The sequence below is a fragment of the Trachemys scripta genome, chromosome 6, assembly GCF_013100865.1.
Source record: "Trachemys scripta elegans isolate TJP31775 chromosome 6, CAS_Tse_1.0, whole genome shotgun sequence".
In the NCBI taxonomy this organism is placed as follows: Eukaryota; Metazoa; Chordata; order Testudines; family Emydidae; genus Trachemys; species Trachemys scripta.
The window spans coordinates 80,604,224-80,627,705 of record NC_048303.1 but is presented as its reverse complement, the minus strand read 5'-3'; the positions used below and the strand labels follow the sequence as shown (position 1 = coordinate 80,627,705).

At 38.6% G+C, this 23,482-nt stretch overlaps 1 protein-coding gene across 8 annotated transcripts in view; it reads right to left on the bottom strand.

The window, feature by feature from the left end:
• Positions 1-23,482, bottom strand: part of SEMA4D (semaphorin 4D) — a 149,533-nt gene that overhangs the window by 23,631 nt on the left and 102,420 nt on the right. For all 8 annotated transcript variants that reach the window (XM_034774342.1, XM_034774335.1, XM_034774343.1 and 5 more), the window contains exons 4-14: positions 21,291-21,353; positions 19,468-19,566; positions 17,598-17,691; positions 16,382-16,495; positions 15,113-15,264; positions 12,622-12,797; positions 12,371-12,527; positions 10,606-10,828; positions 7,451-7,566; positions 1,745-1,917; positions 1,320-1,363 (exon numbers count right to left, since the gene is read on the bottom strand). In XM_034774342.1, the coding sequence (XP_034630233.1) occupies positions 1,320-1,363; positions 1,745-1,917; positions 7,451-7,566; positions 10,606-10,828; positions 12,371-12,527; positions 12,622-12,797; positions 15,113-15,264; positions 16,382-16,495; positions 17,598-17,691; positions 19,468-19,566; positions 21,291-21,353 (1,411 nt within the window). The remainder of the gene's footprint in view (positions 1-1,319; positions 1,364-1,744; positions 1,918-7,450; positions 7,567-10,605; positions 10,829-12,370; positions 12,528-12,621; positions 12,798-15,112; positions 15,265-16,381; positions 16,496-17,597; positions 17,692-19,467; positions 19,567-21,290; positions 21,354-23,482) is intronic.

The window sequence follows — 23,482 nt, the reverse complement described above, 5'->3', positions numbered from 1 at the left end:
AGTTTGAAACAGGATTACATCACCACCAACTAGGTACTTTTTAGTTCGCGCCAGCAGGGTCTACACAGGACAGTTAGAGCGCAATACTTCAGAGTGCTCTCCAGGTCACACCCCCATAGTCCAGACTGTGGTGATGGGTAGACAAGCCCCTAGGCCATGAAGACATTCAAAATCTGAACACACCAGCAAACAACAGCTATGCCTGAGATACTGAAGATACTGAGGGATATAAAACCTCAGGCTTTAGGATTTACACTAACTTCTTAACAATTAAGAATTAGGATTAGATCTTTACGGGGTAGATTATCCCACATCTGCCTATTAAGGAGTGTCTTGCACCTTCCTTTGAAGGACCTGATGCTAGCCACTTTTAGAGACTGTCAGGATATTGGCCTAGGTGGACCACAGGTCTAATCCCATATGGTAATTGTTATGTGTAAGTAGTACATTTTTGAGTACATAAATATTGTAAGCATCTAAAAGAAATTTATACATATGATATTGATATTACTCAGAAATACCACTTCTCAGTTGTAACACTAAGCCCCCCACACACCAAAACAAAACAAAAAACAATTAAAAAAACAACTAACAAACACAAAACATACAGCATGATAAAACTAATTAATTAGCAAGCAGCATTCTTATAGTGGTCCATACAGTGCTTGATTTAATAATACATATGTTAACGTAAACCCTCTGAAAGCCTCATCTACTATAATGTAAGTCTCTTGGAATCCTATTTCTCCCCAAGGATTCCTTGATGTGGTGACAGCAGTGACACACATTAGAAAAAAAGAAAAGCTGTGATTATCTGAGCTTTCGATACACTGGAGCACCATTTCAGCTACTCTAGCTATCTGCTCAGTGGTATTCAGAACCTTTCTCCCAATCAGAAATAAATTTATCTGAAGATCATTTCCTTTGCTCTAACCATAATAATCAGGTATTTCTTAACTGCCATTAGAATTCCCAAGTGACCTAATAAGTACCAAGAATGCAATTAAGGACTCTAATGTAATTCCTTATGGCAAACATCATTCTCATTCATAAGCAGCAGCTGCAGTGGCCCAGGTTCATTTTATTGTTTATTACACTGAATGTAACACTATGCAATGTATGTCTATCAATACAGACATTCTAAGATAACATATATACTGTACAGATGCTCAAATACAATATATAAAACTTAAGTTTAAACACATGAAATGGGAATGCACATTGAGAAATAAAAATATAAAACACTTGAATAAACATGACAATTTAAATGCATTGCATATTTATTTTTTTTAATCACTTTTATAAAAAACAAAACTTACCAGGGCAGGAAGAAGCATCACCACCTATGTTCTGAATCCAATCCCTATACAAATGAATCAAGCATTAAAAGTTGTAATCATATATTCCTCACCACCACCCCATGATTAAAAGGAGCAGGATAATGATGATGCTTAAATTTTGCATACAATCACAATATCTGGGTAGTCAGCTAATAGGAAAGTCAGTGTTTAAAGATATATTAATTGTCCATGTACACACTGTAGGTAAATTGTTACAGCGTGCTTTATTAATGCTTCATTAATGCTTCATTAATGTCAACTGGACTTTTTAAAATAAAAACAATTATAAATGATAAATAAGGTAACAAATGTAAAAATATTACATAATTTTGTCAGGGAATATTTACACGACAAATGTAGAATATCTTATTGCTAATCACAGGAGAGACAACAGGCGCTATTACCTTTCAATTTCATCTTCTTTAAGAATATTAATACAGGAGGCTTCATGTGACTTCCAAGCACAGTAGGGATCTCTAGCTAGAACACAGTCAACGCAAGTGCTGTACTTGTCACAGAATGCAACGGGAGACTGAACCACACCAGAATTGGAACCTGCATAGAGATACCTTTTGCCCTGTGGATGTAACAGAGAGAGACCGTCCACAATCACCCTTTGGAAATCATGTAACAAACATATTACATTCATTAATTAACCACATTCTTAGGACTTGCAAGCAGAGAACAAGGACAGCCAAGAAAATGATGGATAGACCATCTATGGGAGGACAGAGTGAATCTGGGGCAAGCATTGGACCAACAAGCCTGGAAAATACTGATCCAGTGACCAAGCCCAGTTAGCTGAGAAAAGGGGGGGAAAGGGGCAGAAGAAGAAAATTAGGACTTGATAGGGTATATTTTAAAATACAGATATATAATAGTAGAGGGAGATGAGGGAAGGAGTACTTTGTTTTGAATAGTATTTTAAAAAGGCAAGGAAGTTGTCTCAGCGTGAGGGTGTCGATTAGATGATCCCTCAAGGTCCCTGGCAGCCCTACATTTCTATAATTCTATGATCTTGACAGTGTTCAATAACTGGAAAAATGAGGGGAAATTGTGAGAGTTATGAGAGCTTGTAATAGGAGTAAATATTCAACTTTAACCCTAAGAGTTATCCATAGATTTAGAGCTAGGCAAACAACAGATTTTTCGATTCACTGGCAATTCCAAAATAAAAAAATTTGTTTCAAGTCAAACACTACATTTTCTTTTGACAAAATTGAAATGTTTTATTTAAATTTCAACCATTTTAAAATGTTTTTGATTTTTTAAGAAAATTTTAAAACACTTTGAACAAAAAAAAATATCAAGAAGTTTTGTTTCAAAAAGGTCAAAACAAAACGTTCACATTTTTTTCAGAATATTTGAAGGTTTGGTAAAACGGACATGCATTAGCAGTATTGTTGAATCTGCATTTCTGAAAAAAGTTTCAGATGAAAAATTTCACTCAGGGCTGTGCATGCAAAGCCCATGCTGCTGAGGACTCCAAAAAATGGGAATGGAGGGTTGGTCGTGGGATCCACACTGATGATAACATTGCAAAGACTCACAGTTACTACAGGGTAAGGTAATTGTTGTCTCTTCTGAGCGTGTCACAGTGTGAATCCCACTGCAGGTGACTGGCAAGCAGTATCCTTCCTGGATGGTGGGAGTGAGGAGTTTCAGTTGCATTAGACAAATAACTGAAGTACCACTTTCCTGAACTTGGCATCAGACATGGTTGCTGTGTCACAGACATAATGTTTAACAAAGATCAGTGGGTTGCTCCACGTTCATTGTCTGGGAGAAAGGGCAATCCTGGCCAGCCTGGAAATTGTCAATATGTTGAATATATACAATTTTTCTTATATGACAGATGTCTCCTCTCTAGCAGCTCTACAACTCTCCTAAATTCTTGAAACAACTTTAAACCATCCAGCACTGACACCAGTACAGAGGACACTACCTTGTTGGGTGATAAAGAGAGATTTTTTGGTGGTTGAGTGGGGCCAGAGCAGCAACAACCTCCTGCGTCCAGTTCTTGGTAGCCCTCTCTCTCCAGGTCTGGCCAGGGATACTGCTGGGAACAGCATCCTCTTCTTAGAGAGTGTAGTGGAGATTGGCTCCTAAAAGCACGAGGAGGGACACCAGTAAGCCCACTAGGACTATGGCAGCATGTTGTAAGGCTACTGCTAGCTTGTTTGATATTGGCCAATGCAAGGCCTTTCCCGATTGGCCTGGTTGAGCCCAGCTGACTGGCCTTTTGGTGATGTTGCCCTTGGATCTCAGAAGAGAGGATTCTCTGCTTAAAGAAGGCAAGAAGACATGCCCGGGTGACAGGGAGAATAAGTAAATGTCTTCTAGAGACAGTGCTAAGGTACATGGCACTCTCATTACAGGGTCTGCACTGGTACCGAACATGGTCCTGCTTTCTTGCAGGGGCATGTCAGTTAGCTTTATTTCAGTTGTAGAGGTCGGTATGGAAGGTTGTGTCACTGGGACTGGTGTCAGAGAAGTTTTTTTCTGCGTCGCAGGCTATTCCTAATCACCAGCCTTCAGCGCTGTGGGGGATTTTGTTGGGTCTCTTTCCTAGGGATTTAAGAGGTCTGTCTTTGTGCAAAGACAATAAGCTCCACCTGGATTTTCTGGCTCTGTGTTTGGAGAGACCCTCTTGGAGCTGGGCTTCAGTACCGGTGGTGTTGGTGCCAAGTGCACTCTGCTTTGGTACTGGTGATGTTGATGCCAATGCGGGTGCCAGTCTTTCCTTGATGTTGTCTTTTCTGAGCTGGTCTTGGGCACCACATGTCTACTAGATGAGGTGCTGGTAGAAGCTGCCTTTCTCTTTGGCTCTGAAGACACAGTCATTGATTGTTCTAGTAGACAAAACTTCAACTGCATGTCCCATGATTTACACGCCTTCACAGAGAATGAGAGGCATGCTAAGTATCTATGTAGCACATGGGACTCTCCTAGATAGAAGAAGCATCTGCTGTGCTCGTCTTTTAATGGGATTAGTCTGTTGAGGGAAGGGCAGGCTCACACGCTTATAATCCACCATATTGCGGTACCCTATGCAGGAGAGGGGTGTTTATGGGGGTATGACCATACAAATTCAGTCCAGATAAGTCTAGGTCATTCACAGCAGTTCTAAAGAGTTTGGGCAAGAAGAGTTCTGAAGACGTTTGGAAAATTTAGCTAGAGTGGGTTAGACAGTTGTCAGGTTTCATCTCACTGCTCCAGGCAGTATCGGGGAACTGGGAGAAGGTTGCACTCACCCTGCCCCTTATGCTTTTGCGTAGGAGCATGAGTAGACAGTGCCCATGCATGACCCTGACAGACACTGCTGTTCAAGAGACTCCAATCTCATGGGCATGAAGCGCATGCACATCAAGAGTTGGATCCACGCTGACACTCAAAGAACCAAAAAGAAATTGGTGAGAAAATTGTGGGGGGAAATGGAACAGGAGACATGAATATAAAGAAAGACAAAGGAAACATTTAATGTATATCCCCTCTGTGTGCGTAATGGTTACCGTTAAAAAACATCAAGCATTGCTAACAGTTACTGCACATAGATGTTTGAGTTATTATTTTATTTCCCTTTACTTAGTGATGGAAATAAATACAGTATCTGTTGGTTAATACCGGCAGACTGGCAACTGGTGTGTGTGTCCATTTTCCATTGTGTCCGATAAAATTAAACACAGAACAACCCACTTTTGAATATTACAATAAAGTTATTTTATATTAATTTACAAGTTTTATTTTAATAAAATAGTTTAATACAATATTGTAGCATATATTGAATTAGAACATAAGAACAGCCATACTGGGTCAGACCAAAGGACCATGTGCCCAGTATCCTATCTTCTGACAGTGGCCAGTGCCAGATGCTTCAGGGGAAATGAACAGAAGAGGACAATTTTGAGTGATCTGTCCCCTGCTGTCCAGTCCCAGCTTCTGGCAGTTGGAGGTTCAGGGACACCTGGAGCATGAGGCTGCATTCCTGATCATCTTGGCTATTAGCCACTGATAGACCTATCCTTTATGAACTTATCCAATTTATTTTTTCAACCTAGTTATTTTTTGCCTTCACAACATCCCACGGCAACAAGTTCCACAGGTTGACTATGCATTGTGTGAAGAAGTACTTCATTTTGTTTTAAACCTGCCGCCTATTAATTTCATCAGGTAACCTCTAGTTCTTGTGTTACGTGAAAGGGTAAATAACACTTCCTCCATACCATTCATGATTTTATAGACCTCTATCAATTCCTCCCCTTAGTCATTTCTTTTCTAAGCTGAAAAGTCCCAGTCTTTTTAATCTCTCCTCATATGAAAGCTGTTTCATACCCCTAATCATTTTTGTTGTCCTTCTCTGCACCTTTTCCAATTATTTTTTGAGATGGGGTAACCAGAACTGCACACAGTATTCAAGGTGTGGGCGTACCATGGATTTATATAGTGGCATTGTCATATATTCTGTTTTATTATCTATCCCTTGCCTAACATTTTCTAACATTGTTAGCTTTTTTGACTGCCACTGCACATTGAGTGGCTGTTTTCAGAGAACTATTTTAACAGCATTATTTAAATAATTAGCACCCCAACAAAAAGTCATAAAGGCAAAAGGGAAAAGGAAAGGAATTTAAATAAGTGATTAAAAAGATTTTTTTAAATGATAGTTTCTCAATTATATGCCCCATATCATTAAACTAGCTCTTATCTCTCAAATAATTTGAGTGAAGAAAAGAATAATTTTCATTACATTTCTTTTGAGAGTGGAAACCTTATATTGCTTTTGAAATTCTACTTGTATAATATTTTCCTATGATGCATCACAAATACATGGAGGATACTGGACAATTACCTAGGAATCTATGGACTTGGAATGCTTTATCACACTGCAGACCTATCCACTAAAACAAAAAGTGGGCTCTCTGCATTTACGAAGTTTCTCTTCATCTTCATGAAAAACAGGAAAGCTTTCCAGCGACAGGTGCTGGAAAAACACGGTGTGTAGGGCTCTATGAAAAAGAGGCAATACTGCTGACATGCAAAATGTATTTAAATAACAGACTCAGCACAATAAGGCATAGATTGCCTTTCAGATACAGTGGTAGCCTCCCCAGTCGCAAGCTTCAGGGTACTTACTGATCACCACAACCTGCTAAAGGTTAGGATAATGATCTTACATTTATAAAGAGCCTTTAATTTCCAATGAGCCCAAAATGTTTACAAATGCAAGCAATTCCATTGACATTTATGGGACTACTACTTCGGGTAAAGATTACATGCATAAGTAAGGGTTTGCAGGGTCATGTCCCTAATTAGTGTACAAACTACATAAAGATGATCATCCATGTCTGTCAGAAAACCACCCATCAATTGCTTGACAGTACAGAGCAAACTACACTAGAGTTTAGGACATGCAGTGAAGAATCTCTTTTCCAGTTGGAACAGCAGGGGAATTTCAGTAGGCAGAATGCAATGATCCATGATGGAATGTGACCAGGACACTGGAATATGACACACCTATTCTTATGAAAAGTCCACTACAGAAAAATCTGGTAGAATTTAAACTAATAGAAATGAATCATAACAATCTATAAAATTTGCAGATGACATCCCTGCTATAGAACTCCATTTGTTGGTTTAAAAATTCCACAGAAAGGATACCATTCCCTTAAATTCTACAGAATTTTTCCATAAGGGGTAATAACTTCCGCTTTACATCTAATCAGAAAACTGGTACCTCCAGAAGCAGCAGAGTAGTTCCTGATATCATGCTGGGGAACTGGTTCTAGTACAGATTCAGGGAGAAGAATGCCACCTACTGAAACACCAGTATCTTTTTCTTCACTGCCTATGCATTCATCCTTAGAAGCGTCCCATTCACGTACCAAACAACCCAGCCTGACTCTCCTTATCTGGTGATGTCAAACAGTATCACAGCACAAGATGTTATGGGCCACAGGTCATATCCTATATTCTGAGTATTATTTCAGTGATAGATTTTCCAGCAAGCCTTTTTCTCTTCTTTCACACTACTGGGGTTACCCTTTTTTTTTTTTTTTTTTTGGTTGATCTTCCACAAAATGTCCTCACACAGTCCTGTTTTTCATGCTTACCTTTTTTGATGAAAGCAACAGTGTCTGAACTGGCTCAAAATTTGGGAAAAGTTGTATTTCTTCAATAATATGCATTCCATTTTCATAGCTAATAGCTTTGTGCAGGGCTCCTTTATCTGAAATAGCCAAGCAATACACATTAGTAAGGACCTCCAAGAAGAACTGTGTGTAAAATATGTATGTTTGCTATAGCTTGCATCAATGATCTTCACTAGAAGACTTCATGAATGATAATACTTTGTCTTCCATCAGACAATCTTGAAGTGCACTGTAAACATTAACAAATTAGGCCCCATGACAGCCAAGTAACGTTGGTATTTCAGCCTCCATTTTACCAAGAGGAAAATGATGCACAAAGAGGTTAATGGCCAGGGTATACTCCAACTTAAGTAAGTAGCAGAACTTCTGTTGATTTTAACAGTAGAAGGATGAAATAGAACATTGGAAAATGTCCTTTTTTCCTGCCTGTGGAAATTCTTGACTTTTTGTCAAAAAACCAAAACCTGAAAAATTGTGGGGTTTTTTTAATGAAAAAAAAGTCAAAAGATTTTAGACAAGCAGACACTTCTCACAAAAATTTTTGTTTAGTCAAAAACTCAATCTTCCATAAAAAAATAAAAGTTTAAAATGGAAAATTTTCAACCATAGGATTAAAGCCTAAATGGCTTGCTCAAGGTCACACTTAGTAACCCAGTCCATGTCTAAAATATTAGGAGCTGGACCCAGAACCCAGACCTTTTCATATCCAAGTCACATGCTTTAATTTTAGATTATGTTTCTTCTAGCATATTCCTATGATTCAACCATTAAACTAGACTAAAAGAACCATGCCTAAGAAAATTTTCTCTTTAGCAGTTAACCATCATATCCAGTCTATAAAATCTATGGTACAATCTTGTTGGAAGACTTTAATTGAGAACATATTACATTTAAATAGCAATAGCTATAAATTTGATTTTTTTTACTATGAAGCAGCCCTTAAAATGTTGCATTAATTATGTTTTTTCACTTAATTCTTGGAACATCAGTGTATTTTTAGTCTGAAATAAAATACTACAAAACTTGTTAGTACCTAGGGCACAAAGTACAATTTGAGCAACTGAGCCAAACACAACTGCTGGACTTGGTAACTGAGTTTGTTCAGGACCATGTTATTGTGAATGTGAGAAAGGAAAAATGTCCATCTAGCACAACTGTAGAAGGAAGTGCAGAAAATCTGGATGGGAAATAAAGGGAGAGACTTGATAACACTGACTGAACTGAGTCCATGCCAAAATGTGTTCAGGCCAATTTGGCAACTAAGTGATGATGTGTTGTGCTAACAGAACAAAGGTTTTTCTCATTTTAAAATCCTATTTTGTCCCTGAAAGCCTTCTGTCTTGTCAAGTATGATCCACCTGTCCCAGTTTTTAAATCTTTGTGTATCTGTTTGTGTATTTTTAAATTTCCACTCTTTACTAATTTTTAACCCTAAATCACTAATCTTTATTGCACATGTGAACTAGGCCACTCTCCTTGTGTGGTATATTCATTTCCTAACTGGATCTGCTTCACTAAAAGGAATTGCCTATTTTATTTTGAACTAGAGAAGGCAAGTTATTTGAAGACTATTCATGAAAGTTTGGTTAGGTCAGGCAGATAGGAAGAAGGGAAGGACCTCTCTGAAATGGACATAGACACAGATCAAACAGGGGAAGTTAAGCATTAAAGGAGACACATTTTTATCATGTCAATATGCATATAATGCCAAGAAAAACATAATTTTGTATTCTCCTGAATTTCAAATATGGGGACACCTTGATTAAAGGAACTAAGATGTACTTAAACACAACAGTAAGAAATAAAAATATTTTGTAATTGTGAAACCTCTGCATCAAAGGTCAGAAGAGCTTTTTGTTGGTTTAAATTAAATATAGCATGAAAATATCCCAGGTGACATTATCAGGCACAACAGATTCTAAGTTGTAGAGACCTACTAGTACAGCTGTAGGTATGTGGTGTGGCATTTTAAAGTCACCCTTTTTCAGCATTACAAAAGAGTTCTGAAGGGAAATTAACTGTAGAGAGGAGGAAGAAGAGCCTCAGACAAGTCAAACACAAAACTATACAAAAAAGTGAACTCACTCTGTAGCTTTCTGGGAAACATTCAGATTTCTGTAAATTATGCAACTACCCTTTCAGTTTCATAGATTTGCCAATGATCTTTTTTAAAACAAGGAATGCCCATTTTTGTGACATATACTGAACTGTCAAAGCATGGCTAGGTTGTTTTTTTTTGTTTGAAGTGAGAGTCTCTCACTTTTTAAATTCACACTCTTAATTAAAAAAAAAAACAAAAAACAAACCAAAAAAAAAAAAAAAAAGATGGTCAACGTGAAGGAATGGCTAATCCTGGTCTTTTCTTTAGTTATTTTGATGTTAGATTTAAATATTTATTGGTCCCTGGCCAATCCTATCCTTTTTACAGGCATACGCCCTTCCTCACCTCTTCCCTACACGTGTGTCTTACATATGCAGATGGTACAGCACTTGGTTCCTAAAGACAAAACTGTCTGTTGTTTCACACAGCAGTTACTGGAGATGCTTGGGTAGAGGAGGACGAGGAATACATGTGAACTTCCCCTACCCCTGACGTATTTGTCTCCCTGCAGAGGTTGATCCCCTTCCTACAGAGCTACCTGCTCCCCTCCTTTCCATCTGCCACCAGGAAAACTTAGGGCCTGTTTGCTTCCCTGAGCCTCTTTCAATTCAATCCCTTCTCACACTGCCTGTGGTGGCAGGGGCATACAGGTGCACTGTAGGCTGCTGCTATCTGAAACAGCAGCTGTCTATTACCTTTAGGCAAACAACACTGCCAAAGGGTACTGTTGTTGTCCTTTCCCCTCCTGCTGCTGATACAGGGAACTCTTCAGCAAGAAATGAAGCTTCAGAAAAGAAGGTGGTCAGTTTGGAGGACCCTAACACATCTACAGTTAAATTGTTTGTGGGATGTATTTTTTAAATGAACCAAGATTGGCCATTTACTCATCATGGCCCTTACTTTTTAAAAAAAGTGCACACTAGTTGGTATGAAATTATTGTAAGTGTTCATTCTGTTTGCTGACAATATATTTCACCCTATTGTACTAACTTAAAATAGTGTAATGCAAACTCACCTGTACTAATAAACATAACATCATACACACTGCCATTGAGCACTGTGACTCTGTCTACCACGATCTGTGTATACCTCACATCTCGTTTTATTAATCTGGGTCTGTCCCCTATCGGGGTCACCGAGTCATCCATTAGAGGGTGATCTTTAACAAACTGTAGTGTTTTGTCCGGTAAATTTAGAGAACTCATGTAGTTCGCTGCTCCTGCCTCCTTCTTTATACACTGTCAAAAGAAAAATTGCATCATTTGTTTTTACCATATTGTACACTGTTGACAGCAGCAACACCCGCTTTTTTCCAATCGTATTTTTAAAGTTATAAAACACTGTAGGAACATAGGTTCTGTTCTTTGTTATTTCTCTGTGCAGTACCGAGTACAATTGGGCCCTTGAGTTCCCAGGCACAAAATAATAATAAATAATAAAACTTGTTGTTTCAAATGGATAGCTGTTTTTTAAAAGATCCTATTGACTTAGTATGATTGGGCCATCTGTAAAATGGGTCATGTATTTAGCGTACACCTTTCAAAAAGAATGTTTAAGATATCTTTGAAAGAAACCTGATGGCTAAACCTGTGGAAGTGCACCTTTAAATAATAAAACTCAAACATAACTGAACACATAGGCGCCAACTTTCTCCGGCACTGGTGGGTGCCCGTGCCCCCGCCCCTTTCCCCGCCCTGACTCCACCCCATCCCCATCCCTGGCCCTGCCCCCATTCCAACCCCATCCCCAAAGTCCCCACCCTAACCCCAGCCCTCTCCCTGCCCCTATTGGATCCCTTCCCCAAATCCCCGCCCCAGCCCCACCTCTTCCCCCAGCGCACCACGTTCCCCCTCCTCCCCCATCCCTCTCTGCCCCACGAATCAGCTGTTTCGCAGCGCAAGCGCTGGGAGGGAGGGGGGAGAAGCAAGACGCAGCGGCGCGCTCGCGGAGGAGGTGGAGGCAAAGGTGAGCTGGAGCAGGGGGGTGGGGCCACGGGGAGCTGTCGGTGGGTGCTGAGCACCCACCAATTTTTTTCATGGGTGCTCCAGCGCGTCGGCGCCTATGACTGAACATAGCTCTCAGCACTTTTTTCAGGTGCATACTCATATTTTACAGCTTCCTGGCTTGCACAAATACCAGTCTCAATTTGTAGAAGGATAAGTGAACAAATATAGTAGGCTTTGGACCCAAACAAAGTATATATTTAAACACACACACACACACACACACCCAGGTTGCACAATTCTAAGCTACAGTCAGTTTACCATATCCCTAAAATTAACTAATATGAAAGCAGAAAACATATAAAAGCAGAAAAAGAACGGTAAGGACTCAATCCTATAAACACCTACGAGTAGTGCTTCCTAGTGAGCCTTCCCACTAAAGTCAGTGAGATGACTCAGAAGAAAGGATGCGCTGCTTGTGTTCCTATTGCTCTAGAATACCTTTTACACTACCTTAATGTGCTGTGCCATCTATTTAATTATAAGACAATTCATTACCAAAAACTGAAAAAATGAATATGAAAACTGTGATATAAACCAAATCTGTGAGCTATAAATAGAAATCACTTCATTGCTAGATACAAAACTTCAAGATCAATCAATTGGCAATATGGCAGTGATTAAAAGAAAAAAAAAGTTTTCTAAGGAAATGGTATCCGTATCAGGCCACATATATTAGCTAATGTCCTTCTCTAATATTTTCCCTGAATTTTTATAGGTTCGTTCTTAGGTGCAAGAGAAAAAGAACTGCTGTCATCTGAGTTTATCCAAACTTACAGCTCCAGGTCGAGGTTTAGGAATCTCTCCATTGTATCGGACCCACTTTGTATGAGACTGTTCTACTGTGGCACTCTGCATATACTTTCCTTTGGAGAAAACGTCTTCCACAGTAGACAAGTTGTATGCACACACTGCTGACAGCCCCATATTATTCCTAAAATTAAACAGTGGAAAATGTTACCATTTTACTGTGTGGTGGTAACCAGAGATTAAATTACATTTCTGGAAAAAGATTAAATTATACTCACAGTTGTGGGGTAAAAACTCCATAAATCACTGGTTCCTTCAAACTTGGAGACTTCAGAATAAAAACATCATTGATAATGTTGAAAATTAAATTCTTATCCGGTGTGGTACAGATCAATCTGGCCTTGAGAAAGGAGGTCCATTTTTTCTGCAAAGTCCTTAATCCTCCTTGGTCCCTCTTTCAGAGGGGTTGAGGGAAAGAGAAGGAAAATGTAAGGTATATGTTCTTTCTTAAACAAAGATTCAACACATACAACACTTACTGGTTCTGGTATGTAGTATCTAAAACAGTGGCTCTCAAACTTTTTTACTGGTGACCCCTTTCACATAGCAAGTCTCTATATGTGACCCTCCCTTATAAATTAAAAACACTTTTTTATATATAACACCATTATAAATGCTGGAGGCAAAGCAGGATTTGGGGTGGAGGTTGACAGCTCGCGAACCCCCATGAGCCTTGCAACCTCCTGAGGGGTCCTGACCCCCAGTTTGAGACCCCCGATCTAAAATTTAAACTGAATAATCATGAATAAAAGCAGAAAAGCAATTAAAAGATACAACAACAAACAAACTAAACAATGCTGAAGAGTTTTTTGGATACAATAGAAACAATGTAGAATGCTTTCTCTCAGCACACACAGATAGTGTTATAGGGCCAAATTCTACTCTCAATTAAGTCGTGCAGATCTATAGTAACTTTGCTGAAGTCAATGGAGTTACTTAGATATATGCTAATGAGTATAGATTTTCTGGAGGGAAGAAGAGACTTATGACAGCTTCAAAGAACTGTATTACAATAATAGATAGTAAATTGAGCTGAGCACAGAGCTTTAAAAAAAACTCTACATGGGACAACAATTTAAAGTAAATAAAGCTGCATTATAACTGCACTTACAAAAGAAAGAATATTATGTCTATTCTGTGATCATCTCAAAATGTTAGTAACTTAAGATCTAGTCTGGCAAACACAAACATGTATTTAATTTTACTCTTGTGAATAGTTCCATAGGAGTCAATGAGTATTAGGGCCCAATCCTGAAATTAGGATAAGTACCACGAGTAAGGATTTGCAGGCTCAAGGCCTGAAAAAATAAGAGAGATCATTCAACTACTGAGAAAGTATGCCCAGAAATATAATGAAATTAGTAGTGTAGTGCCTATAAAAAGTTTCACAATATTCTGGATCTCAAACCTCAGCTGTGCTACTAATCTTTAAAAGCAGGTATCTCAGTCCCAAATCCTTGACAGAATTTCCTGCCCTTTATTTAACGCTGCTATGCAGAATATTGTGTAAAATATGCTAATGCCAAAAAGCAAGCAAGTATTTTTTTCCTCTTTTTAAGATCGTGTATGTGTATCGATGTGTAACCTACAAGTGGTTCCAAATACACCTCTACCCCGATATAACACGAATTCGGATATAATGCGGTAAAGCAGTGCTCCGGGGAGGCAGGGCTGCGCACTCCGGCAGAGCAAAGCAAGTTCGATATAACGCGGTTTCATCTATAACGCGGGAAGATTTTTTGGCTCCCGAGGACAGCGCTATATCAGGGTAGAGGTGTAGTTAACAGTTAAAAAGCTATTCCAAATGTTATGGTTTTCCCACTTTAAAGCATTGACTAACTGTCAGCAGGCAAAGATCATACTAACAAGACCAATGTAAATTTGCCTCAAGCTGCTGGAATAAAGAAGTCTCAAGGGAAACATTTTGTTATTGGTGTTTAAATTAAATTAAATCAATATAACAAAAGTTAAAACAATAAAATGTTTTGACCTTACAGAAACAAAATGTTTAGATAATTTCTCATTGCAATTTTGTAAATCAATACATCCCAGCAAAACATTTTGTATTTGTATAATCAGCATCTTCTGTTCCATCAGAAAATTTTCACACCAGCTCTAATGAGCAGAGAATCAACTCAGCCTGCCATATCCAGGTTTAAACACATTAAATGTGACAGAATCAGGTTGCTGGTGGTTGTTTTCTTCCAGGCTATGACACCTTTCCATGGAAGTACCACCCGTCACACCACAATGAAGAAACTAACCACTTCTATGTAAAAAAGCCTTTTTTGGCTTGTCTGTAACCATTTAAAAATAACTCATATAAGTTCAAGACAATCATCCTATGGGCTCAGTTCTGCTTCTACTGAAGACAGTGTAGCCTTTAATGCGCAAAAAAAATTTGCTTCTGTGTTGTATAAAGGGGAAGGAAAGGGTAATCATCATCATTACTTTTTCAGCTGGGACACATGCTGAAATCTTACTCACTTCAGTTGTAGAGAGCTTAAAAAAGTATTTGTTCTCACAGGCACCAACAAGGCTGTCTGAGTAACTATATTTAGATACAGAAGACTGATATGAATATTTGATTTGCTAAGAATAGATCTGACTACTTTTAATATATGTGTAAAACACAATATGAAATATCTTTCATATCTTGCTGATGTTGTCTAGATATTGGTTAAAGCAAGTTATTAGATTGTGTCCCACCTTGCACACTCTACTTATTCTTGGAATCATCAGCTTTCCAACAAATTCATATTCCACAGACATCTCGGTGAAAAAGAAGTACACTTTGTCATCGTCTTCTTCAGTGCTGTTTTGATCTGCTCTTATCACATCAGCAAAAACAAAACTGGGCTCTACGGATACAAATAAAGAGAAGCACTCTACGTTAACTGCTACTTTTTCATTATTTAGTAATTTTCCACTAGAGTTCTCTAGGGCCATCCTTTCTCCCAAACCCCATGTTGTGGGCAACTGCACTCCATTTAGGAGGCCTGGAAGTGGCTCCTCAATGAGCCCATCAATATAATTCCTACTTAGATAGGGCTGCCGGATAAATATTTGCATTGAGACTCAAACTGATTGGAATGGAGTTATAGGTTTGCGATCCGAAGATTTCACATGCCCAGACTCAACAGTTCGACAGGCATGATCTGAGGCTGCTTGCTTATCTGATCATCTGTCTAGTCACCCTCCCTGGCCAGCCTCCACCTCCTGTGCCAACAAGCCCTGGGGCCAGCTGGAAGAAATGCAAGGTAAGAAGGGGAAAGTGGTGTACTAAGGTTCATGCTCCTTTGAGGTTTGAGTTAACTAAATATGAACGGCAAAGCAAAGCTGCAGGGGTTGGTCAGCTTCCATTTCCTGAAAATCCTTTTATGAGTTGAACCCTATCTGCACAGCCCAATTGAAAATCCAACACACTCGCAAATCCAGCTGGCTTGGAGTACAGGTTCTTCAACTGAACTTGAAAACATGTTGACAGGAGGGTTCCTTATCACCTAATAGTCTGGCTCGTCATGACTGTGAAAGGTGAATGGAGACAGGATAGACTGTACTGCTTCTGGATCATGTCAAAAACTGAATGTCCTTCAGATGATTTCAGAGTCAATGCCACTGAGACTCTTGAAGTCTCAAATTAAGTGTTTCTCTCTCACACACTCAAACAATTAAAAAAGTAAACAAAACACCTTTTTTTCCCTAAAAGCAAAATATAGCAAGAAACAGCACCTCAGAGCCATCACAAAATTGCCTTTTTCCTTGGAATATATCTATGGACTTCAAGGTAACTATGCCCAGAGATCTGAACTTTCAGAAGGGAAAAAAAATATCCATTTTGGCTTTTTTTTTTATGTATTAGGAAGAGGTTTTAGTGATAGTAAATAGGGAAATGTGGTAGACTTAAAAACTCAAAGTTTTCAAAGGAAAAAACCTTCAATAAAAGAAATTGGTTTAGTTGCTTTCACATGTACTTACCATTAAGCCAAGGTATTGCATATTCTGTTCTCAACGGGCTCTGATGAGAGTTTCTAGAAATAATAGGCTCACTTCCCAAGAAGTTATAGGAAGTTCCTGAATAAAGCTCTCCATCTTTAATATAGAAAATAAAACACAATAAATACTTCAAGCCATACTACTTATTAAGTAAGTAAAATGTATAGAAATATTTCAAGACAAGTTTTCAAGAGAATAGATGGTAATTTAAACCTATCTTGAAGGAAGATGGCAAGAATTTCCTCTATATTAAATTTGACATTTTTACTGCTTATGTTTCCCCTCTGATCTTCTTTAAAGCTGATGTTTTTATATCTATTTTGTTAGTGTTCTAATACAACTTTGATGGCAGAAAATTACCAGGATTGCTCCTGTAGTAATTGTGAACACATCTACTTACAGCTGAATTATATTATATACATAAAAATATAAATGAACCTAAAATATACCATTGAATTTTTGGAATTTAATAATTTCTTAGAAATTATTCAGAAAAAGTATAGGTTGAATAGAAAAATTATTCACTCCCAAAGTGAATCAAAGGGAATTAATAAGAAGAATTTAAGGAACATAATCCAGTAAGTGTGTTCCTTCTGTTTCCTGTTTCATAATAATTTAAACTTTTCTTTCATGGTCTTGCTATATAAACATACAACCACAAACTTCACTGGTTACCCCAAATGAAGACTTAGTGTGGTTTAACCCTATGATGATATGTTCATGATCACTGATTTCCCATTAACCTATTCTGTTTGGAGAAGAAAAAGTATTCAGCCCACTTACTATTTACTTGTTAATTTACTGACACGCATGTTTTTAAATTACTTATATTTATACACAGATTCTTCTGCAGTGCAATTTTCTTTCACTGACAGTTTCATCAGATACTATAGTGATGCTGAATGAATGACTATATCAATAGGTATCATCTGCTTGAACTGAAAATCCTAAACATTATTCCCAAAAAAACAAAAATGAAAAAAAGTCTAAAAACTATCAATTGCTGCAAGTTTTGTGTTAAAAAATCACTTTAATTATAGAATACAAATATTTTGATGCATGTCTAAATACGTTGCATATTTTAAAAAAAACAATATAACAAACTCTGGTATTACGTCCTAGTGAAAAGATTAGAGTGTGATGGAGGAGAAAGAATCAATGATTTTGTATTGATGATGTCATTAAAGTTTTAACTTACCAACCATAACTGATGTGTAGCTTTGGGCAGGGTCAAATGGACATCTACCTTTACCATCTTCATTTTTACCTCGGAGTTCAAATGACATTAAGTTCTATACAGAATTAATTTTTAAGTTAAACCAATAGAGTTACATTCTTTACTTTCTAATTCAAACAATACATGTATGCAGTCAAAGATAGCTGTATAAAAATATAAAAATAAAAGTTTTCTGTATCATTAATATTAAACATCAAAAGACACTTTAAGAGACCATGTAATGAATTAAAAAACAAACAAATAAATCTTTAAGTAATAGGGAGAGGAAATGACCGAATAGCTTGGGAGCACAAAGGGAGGCGGAGGAAAGGGTAGCAGGAGGGGAGAAAAGAGTTCCAGACAGTGGAGAGGGTGGGTCAGAGGAGGTGGTTACAAGGTCGGAGAATTAGTCTGAGAAATGACTATGCAGAGTTTTGAAAACCAGATATCGACAGGAAGACAGTGAAGCTGTCAGACGATGGATGTGATATGACCCTATTTCTGGAAGTGTGGGAGTAGACTGTCTGCAACTTTATGGACTCCCAGATACTGAGAGCGTAGGGGTTTAGGAAGACCATTAAAATGGGAAAGGAGCAAAAAAATGGTGGACTGCATGAATAAGGACTTCAAAAGAGGCAGAATCAAAGGATGTATGAATTCTGGCAATGTTTTTGAAGTGCTGATATACAGACTCAAAAACAAGCCACGGTCTAACATAATTCCCAGATTTCTAGTATTGGGAACAATGTAAGATTCAAGTTAAGGGGAGCAATAGTGGAGTTAGAGACATGGAACAGAGAGGATATTTTATTTTAACCTAGAAGAAGGACTTCACTCTGAAGCATTCAGTGATATGAAGCTCAGGGAGAGTCAGAAATGGGTGCCATCCACATAGAGTGTCAATACCATTTAAAACTATGTATTTCAGCTATTGCAAATTTACATCAACAGCACATAATGAAAGCAAAGCCTTAAAGTAAATATGTTTCTGTTAATAACCAAGCTGAATCAATATTTTGTTAAAGGCTTTGTACAGAAAGAGTGAAGTTAACCTCCAGACTCTGTGGTTATCATGAGACAGCATCACACCCGCTAGAAAACTATGACTGGCACTGGAATTCCAATTGCCTTAGGAAACATAGATTAACTCATCAGGTGTACTTTTACTTAGAGGTACACCTCTACCTCGATATAACGCTATCCTCGGGAGCCAAAAAATCTTACCGCGTTATAGGTGAAACCATGTTATATTGAACTTGCTTTGATCCACCAGAGTGCGCAGCCCCCCGCCCAGAGCACTGCTTTACCGCGTTATATCCGAATTCATGTTATATCAGGTAGCGTTATATCGAGGTAGAGGTGTATATAAAATCATGAGTGGTGTGGAGAAAGTGAATAAGGAAAAGTTATTTACTTGTTCCCATAATACAAGAACTAGGGGCCACCAAATGAAATTAATCGGCAGCAGGTTTAAAACAAATAACCTGAGGAGGTTGTGAAGGCTAGGACTATAACAGGGTTCAAAAGAGAACTAGATAAATTAATGGAGGTTAAGTCCATTAATGGCTATTAGCCAGGATGGGTAAGAAATGGTGTCCGTAGCCTCTGCTTGTCAGAGGGTGGAGATGGATGGCAGGAGAGAGATCACTTGATCATTACCTGTTAGGGAGTCAGCTAGAGAGACCTGGCATTGGCCACTGTCAGTAGACAGGATACTGGGCTAGATGGACCTTTGGTCTGACCCAGTATGGCCATGCTTATGTTCTTTTCTCCAGTTCACCTCATTATTTAAATGAGCAGTTTTAACTGGTTTAAAAGTTACTAATAAGAGAGAATGCATAGTCACACTTACCAGATGATCACAGACTGGCTGAAATGCATTTGTGCCACACACAAAGAGGACATCATCATTCAGCGGTTGTAAGACACGCACATAGTTAAGGCACTCTGTCTGTAGTATAGAAGGAAAAAATAAATCCATTCTGATCAGCCACAACTTCAACATTATAATAGGAACACAGCTGACAACAAGCTATGTTGTCAAGTCTTCCATTGCTACTCATCACGTTCTATCACAAGAAGCATTTCATATGTTCAAAAAAATACAGGGCTAGGTGATATGATCATTACTGAGACCAGAATCCTCTCTAGCTGACTCCCTAAGAACTGTGTTCCTGCAGCACCAAGTGTTATATTATAGGTGTACAATTGTTTCTAATATATCCATCATCTCCTAAGTGACCAATTTTGCTTCAGAATTAGTACGTTCATAGACAATAGCTAAAATTCGGATTCACTTGGATCTTAAAATTTTGTCTCAAATCTAGTTCAGCTAAAATAGCTGTCATAATCTGGAAGTAAAGTCTTCAATCTGCCACACATAAATGTCATTTAGCTTCAGATTACCATTTCCTGGATTTTTGTATATACAACAATTCTGATGTGGGCAGCAATCATTATGACAGTTAGCAGCTCCTAGTATGGGAATTTGCCATGTCCACGGGGGTTTCCCACAACCTTGGATGGCACGCTGTAAGCTTAGTGGCTTTTATAGCTTCCTGCAGCCTTTTGGGATGCTGTTGCTGGCAGCCCTCGCTTTACTCAAAAAATAAAGAAACATCCAATTACAGTAATTAATTCCTTTAGCTTTGGAATGAAACTGGGAGTTTAGACAAAGCTTCAAATGTCAAGGGGAGAGTACAGATTCAAAATGCTGACAACCAATGAGAATGCTTGTTAACTCTGAACACCCATCTGTGTTTATTGACTGGATCAATAACCCCTGTCTGTATTGTGAGCCTCATTTGGCAAGTTCCTGTTGGAATTATAACAGAAAGATACCACCGTTGTTCAAAACAAACTGGGGGCTAGAATAAATAAGAATGCACAACGTAACAATGAATACACACAGAAAGCCCCAGAAATAGCAACAGAAATCCAGTGAAAAGAATAAAGGGTCAGACAACAGAAATCATACGAAATACCATTAGGTAAATTACATATAGCTAGCATAAAATACTCAGGAACCAAAGTAACCTATGTGAACTAGAGCAGTGTTTCCCTAATGGTTGATCATGACTCTCAGAGTAGTCACAAAAGGCAATCAGGGAGATTACAAGGCATTGAGAGTTTTATTACAGTTCTAAAGCAATTAAAATAAAATTTCCAGAATAACTTTGGGGCAGCCAAAACCTTCAAAATCGGTGAGGTCAAATGTAGTAGACGAGGTAGCAGTAGCAGCTCCACTCCTTTCATGTGAGCACAGGTTACTCTCTCACAATACACTATCACATTCTCCAGCTCCCTGCACACCCTTTCTATTCAAGGGCAAGTGTTCTCTATCACCTCTCACAACACGCACACACGCACACAGAGTATAGACTTATCAGTGTTCTCATTGATACAGTTACTATAAAAGTAAAAGTAACAAATTTGAGCAGGTTATAAGGAACTGCCAGCCTGAAAAGGTTGAAAAAAAAATGTACCAGACTAAGTAGTTAAAGTGCAAAATTAACTGCTGCAGTTCACAAAACCCACTGCAGTTAAGTATTTGTTTGAAAAAAAAAAAAATTAATTATCCCTTCTAAATAGTTACATTCAAAACACTGCTGAAAATGTTTTCCAGAAACAAAATTCATAACACCATGCTGAAAGCTAAACGACAAACAAATTCACCTGTTTGGATTTGCCCTTGTCCGCACATTTAGTTTTTTTGTCTTCAGTGACCTTCCAATATAACTGGGGAAAAACAAGCGAAACAAAAACAAGTTCAGTGCACTTCACATTCACCTGAAAGCTATTATTAAGCACAATGCATAATACAGAGAGCAAATGATGTTTAAAAGACTGTCTGCTGCAAATAAGACACTTTGCGAGTAGCTGTCAGGGACCCCTAAGTGTTTGTCTTTATCCTCTGGGGAGGTGGCATTTCTGAATGCACGTGCAGTAATGGAGGTCTCACTTCTCAGAGTTCTATCAAAAGATATACCATGACATTTCTTCTCAAATTATTAATGAAGTTCCCTGTGTTGTGTTTACTACGGAAATAAGATTATGGTAGTTTTAGAGACCTCTACATTAAAAAAGCTGAGGGAAGAATACAATTATTTTTGGGAAAATGTCAATAATTTTTGGACCGTTATGCAGATAAAAGGGCTTCAGTGGCTGTATGTGTCGCCATGGATACTGGACTGTGTCTAGTATATCTATCTCCTTGTGTTTTTCACTGAATATCAATGTGGTTCTGCAGTAGTTTTGCTTCTTAATGTGTTTCAGATAGTTTAAATTAAAATGAACAACTGTTAAAGAGGGATCAGTTTTACATGCAGCTGAAGATCAATATCATCACGGGTCATCAATATCATCACGGGTTATGAGTATTTCCTTACACAACTTTGTGAATTAACTTAACAATCAGAAGGAAGTTTCTCAAGACCATTCTAGGTGAGAAACTGTGCGCTCTCTCTTAAGGTACATCATGCTCTTTTCTGCAGACCCTTAAGTACATATACTACACACAACTCTAGCATGGATATGAACAGCAATGTAGATGGTGAGGCATTGCTTAGGTGAGTAAAAGACATGCCTGAACCCCATAGGTATGTACTCAGGTATATACCCTCCATGGCTCTCTACTCGTTCAAGCAGTGCCTTACCCTGTATAGTTTTAGCAGTAGAGTGTCCCACTGCCTCTCCTGCAGCACAGAAAGGCTCCAGTAGAGGGAAATCAGTGGAGAAAGGCTCTTGTCAGCTCTCAGCTGCTAAGTCTTTCCCCGCTGCTTCCCCCATGCCACAGCCTTTCTTTGACATGTGTAGCTACACACTGCAGCATGCACGTAGTGTGCTTTTCACTGCATCTTTCAGCGACACCTACCATAAACACTACTACAAGAGGTGTGCAGCGTAGATGTAACCTTAGAGACACATTGCAAAACTTACAGCTTAGGAGGAGACTGTTGGCTTTAAGCCACCTTTGCACCATCCCAATCATTGGCTGTTATGGGGTGTGGAGCAGCCCCACTTTAGGGTAATTCAGACAATGCTAGGGGTCTATGGCAGCCTGTCCTATGGCCTAAAGTGCTGCCTGGAATCTCTGCAGCACTGTTTGTTGCTCCTGAGGAGCCCTTTCTGCCTCCAGCATGCCTCCTACACTGGAAGGCAGCCTTGCAACCGTCTCCCACAGTATCTGCACTACATGAGAGACTTTTCGGACCCCTGTAAGCCACTCCAGCCCTTAATGCATCATAAAGGGACCATAGCAGGGATGAGGATCTCATCATCTGGCTATTTAAAATCAAGATGGCCAACCTAAATGAAAGCTTCACAAAGTTTTAAACACACGGAGGGGCAGCGAAACATTTATTTTCCCTCTGATTCTGCTCCACATTAGGAATGCAATCATGCAAGGAGCTCTGCACTGTACACACCCAGTCATAGCTTCATAACTGAACGATTTATCAAGGTGGCAGCAAGACTACAGAAGCCTCTAACGGCACCTTCAAATTTATTTTACTTGACAGTAGCCAAGGTACTGTAATAGGTACATTGTACACCTCATTCATGGTTGCTGAAGATGGCTTGTTGTTTTTCTTTTTAATATTCAAAATTAGAGCTCAAAATTTCAGAATTTAGGAGGCAAAGCACAAGTTTTCTTAAAAAAGGTCACCAAAATGGCATTTATACAAGAATCTATTTAACATTTCTTACTGCTAGGTAACATGAAAAAAATACATCGGAGTTTAGAATTAGAAAAAGCACAGTAACCAGTCCTTCCAGGGTGAATTTTCAGAGTAATGTGCATGGATGGAGCAAACTGTCAAACTCCCACTAATGCTCATGGGAATCACAAGGTGAAATCACCTATTTGC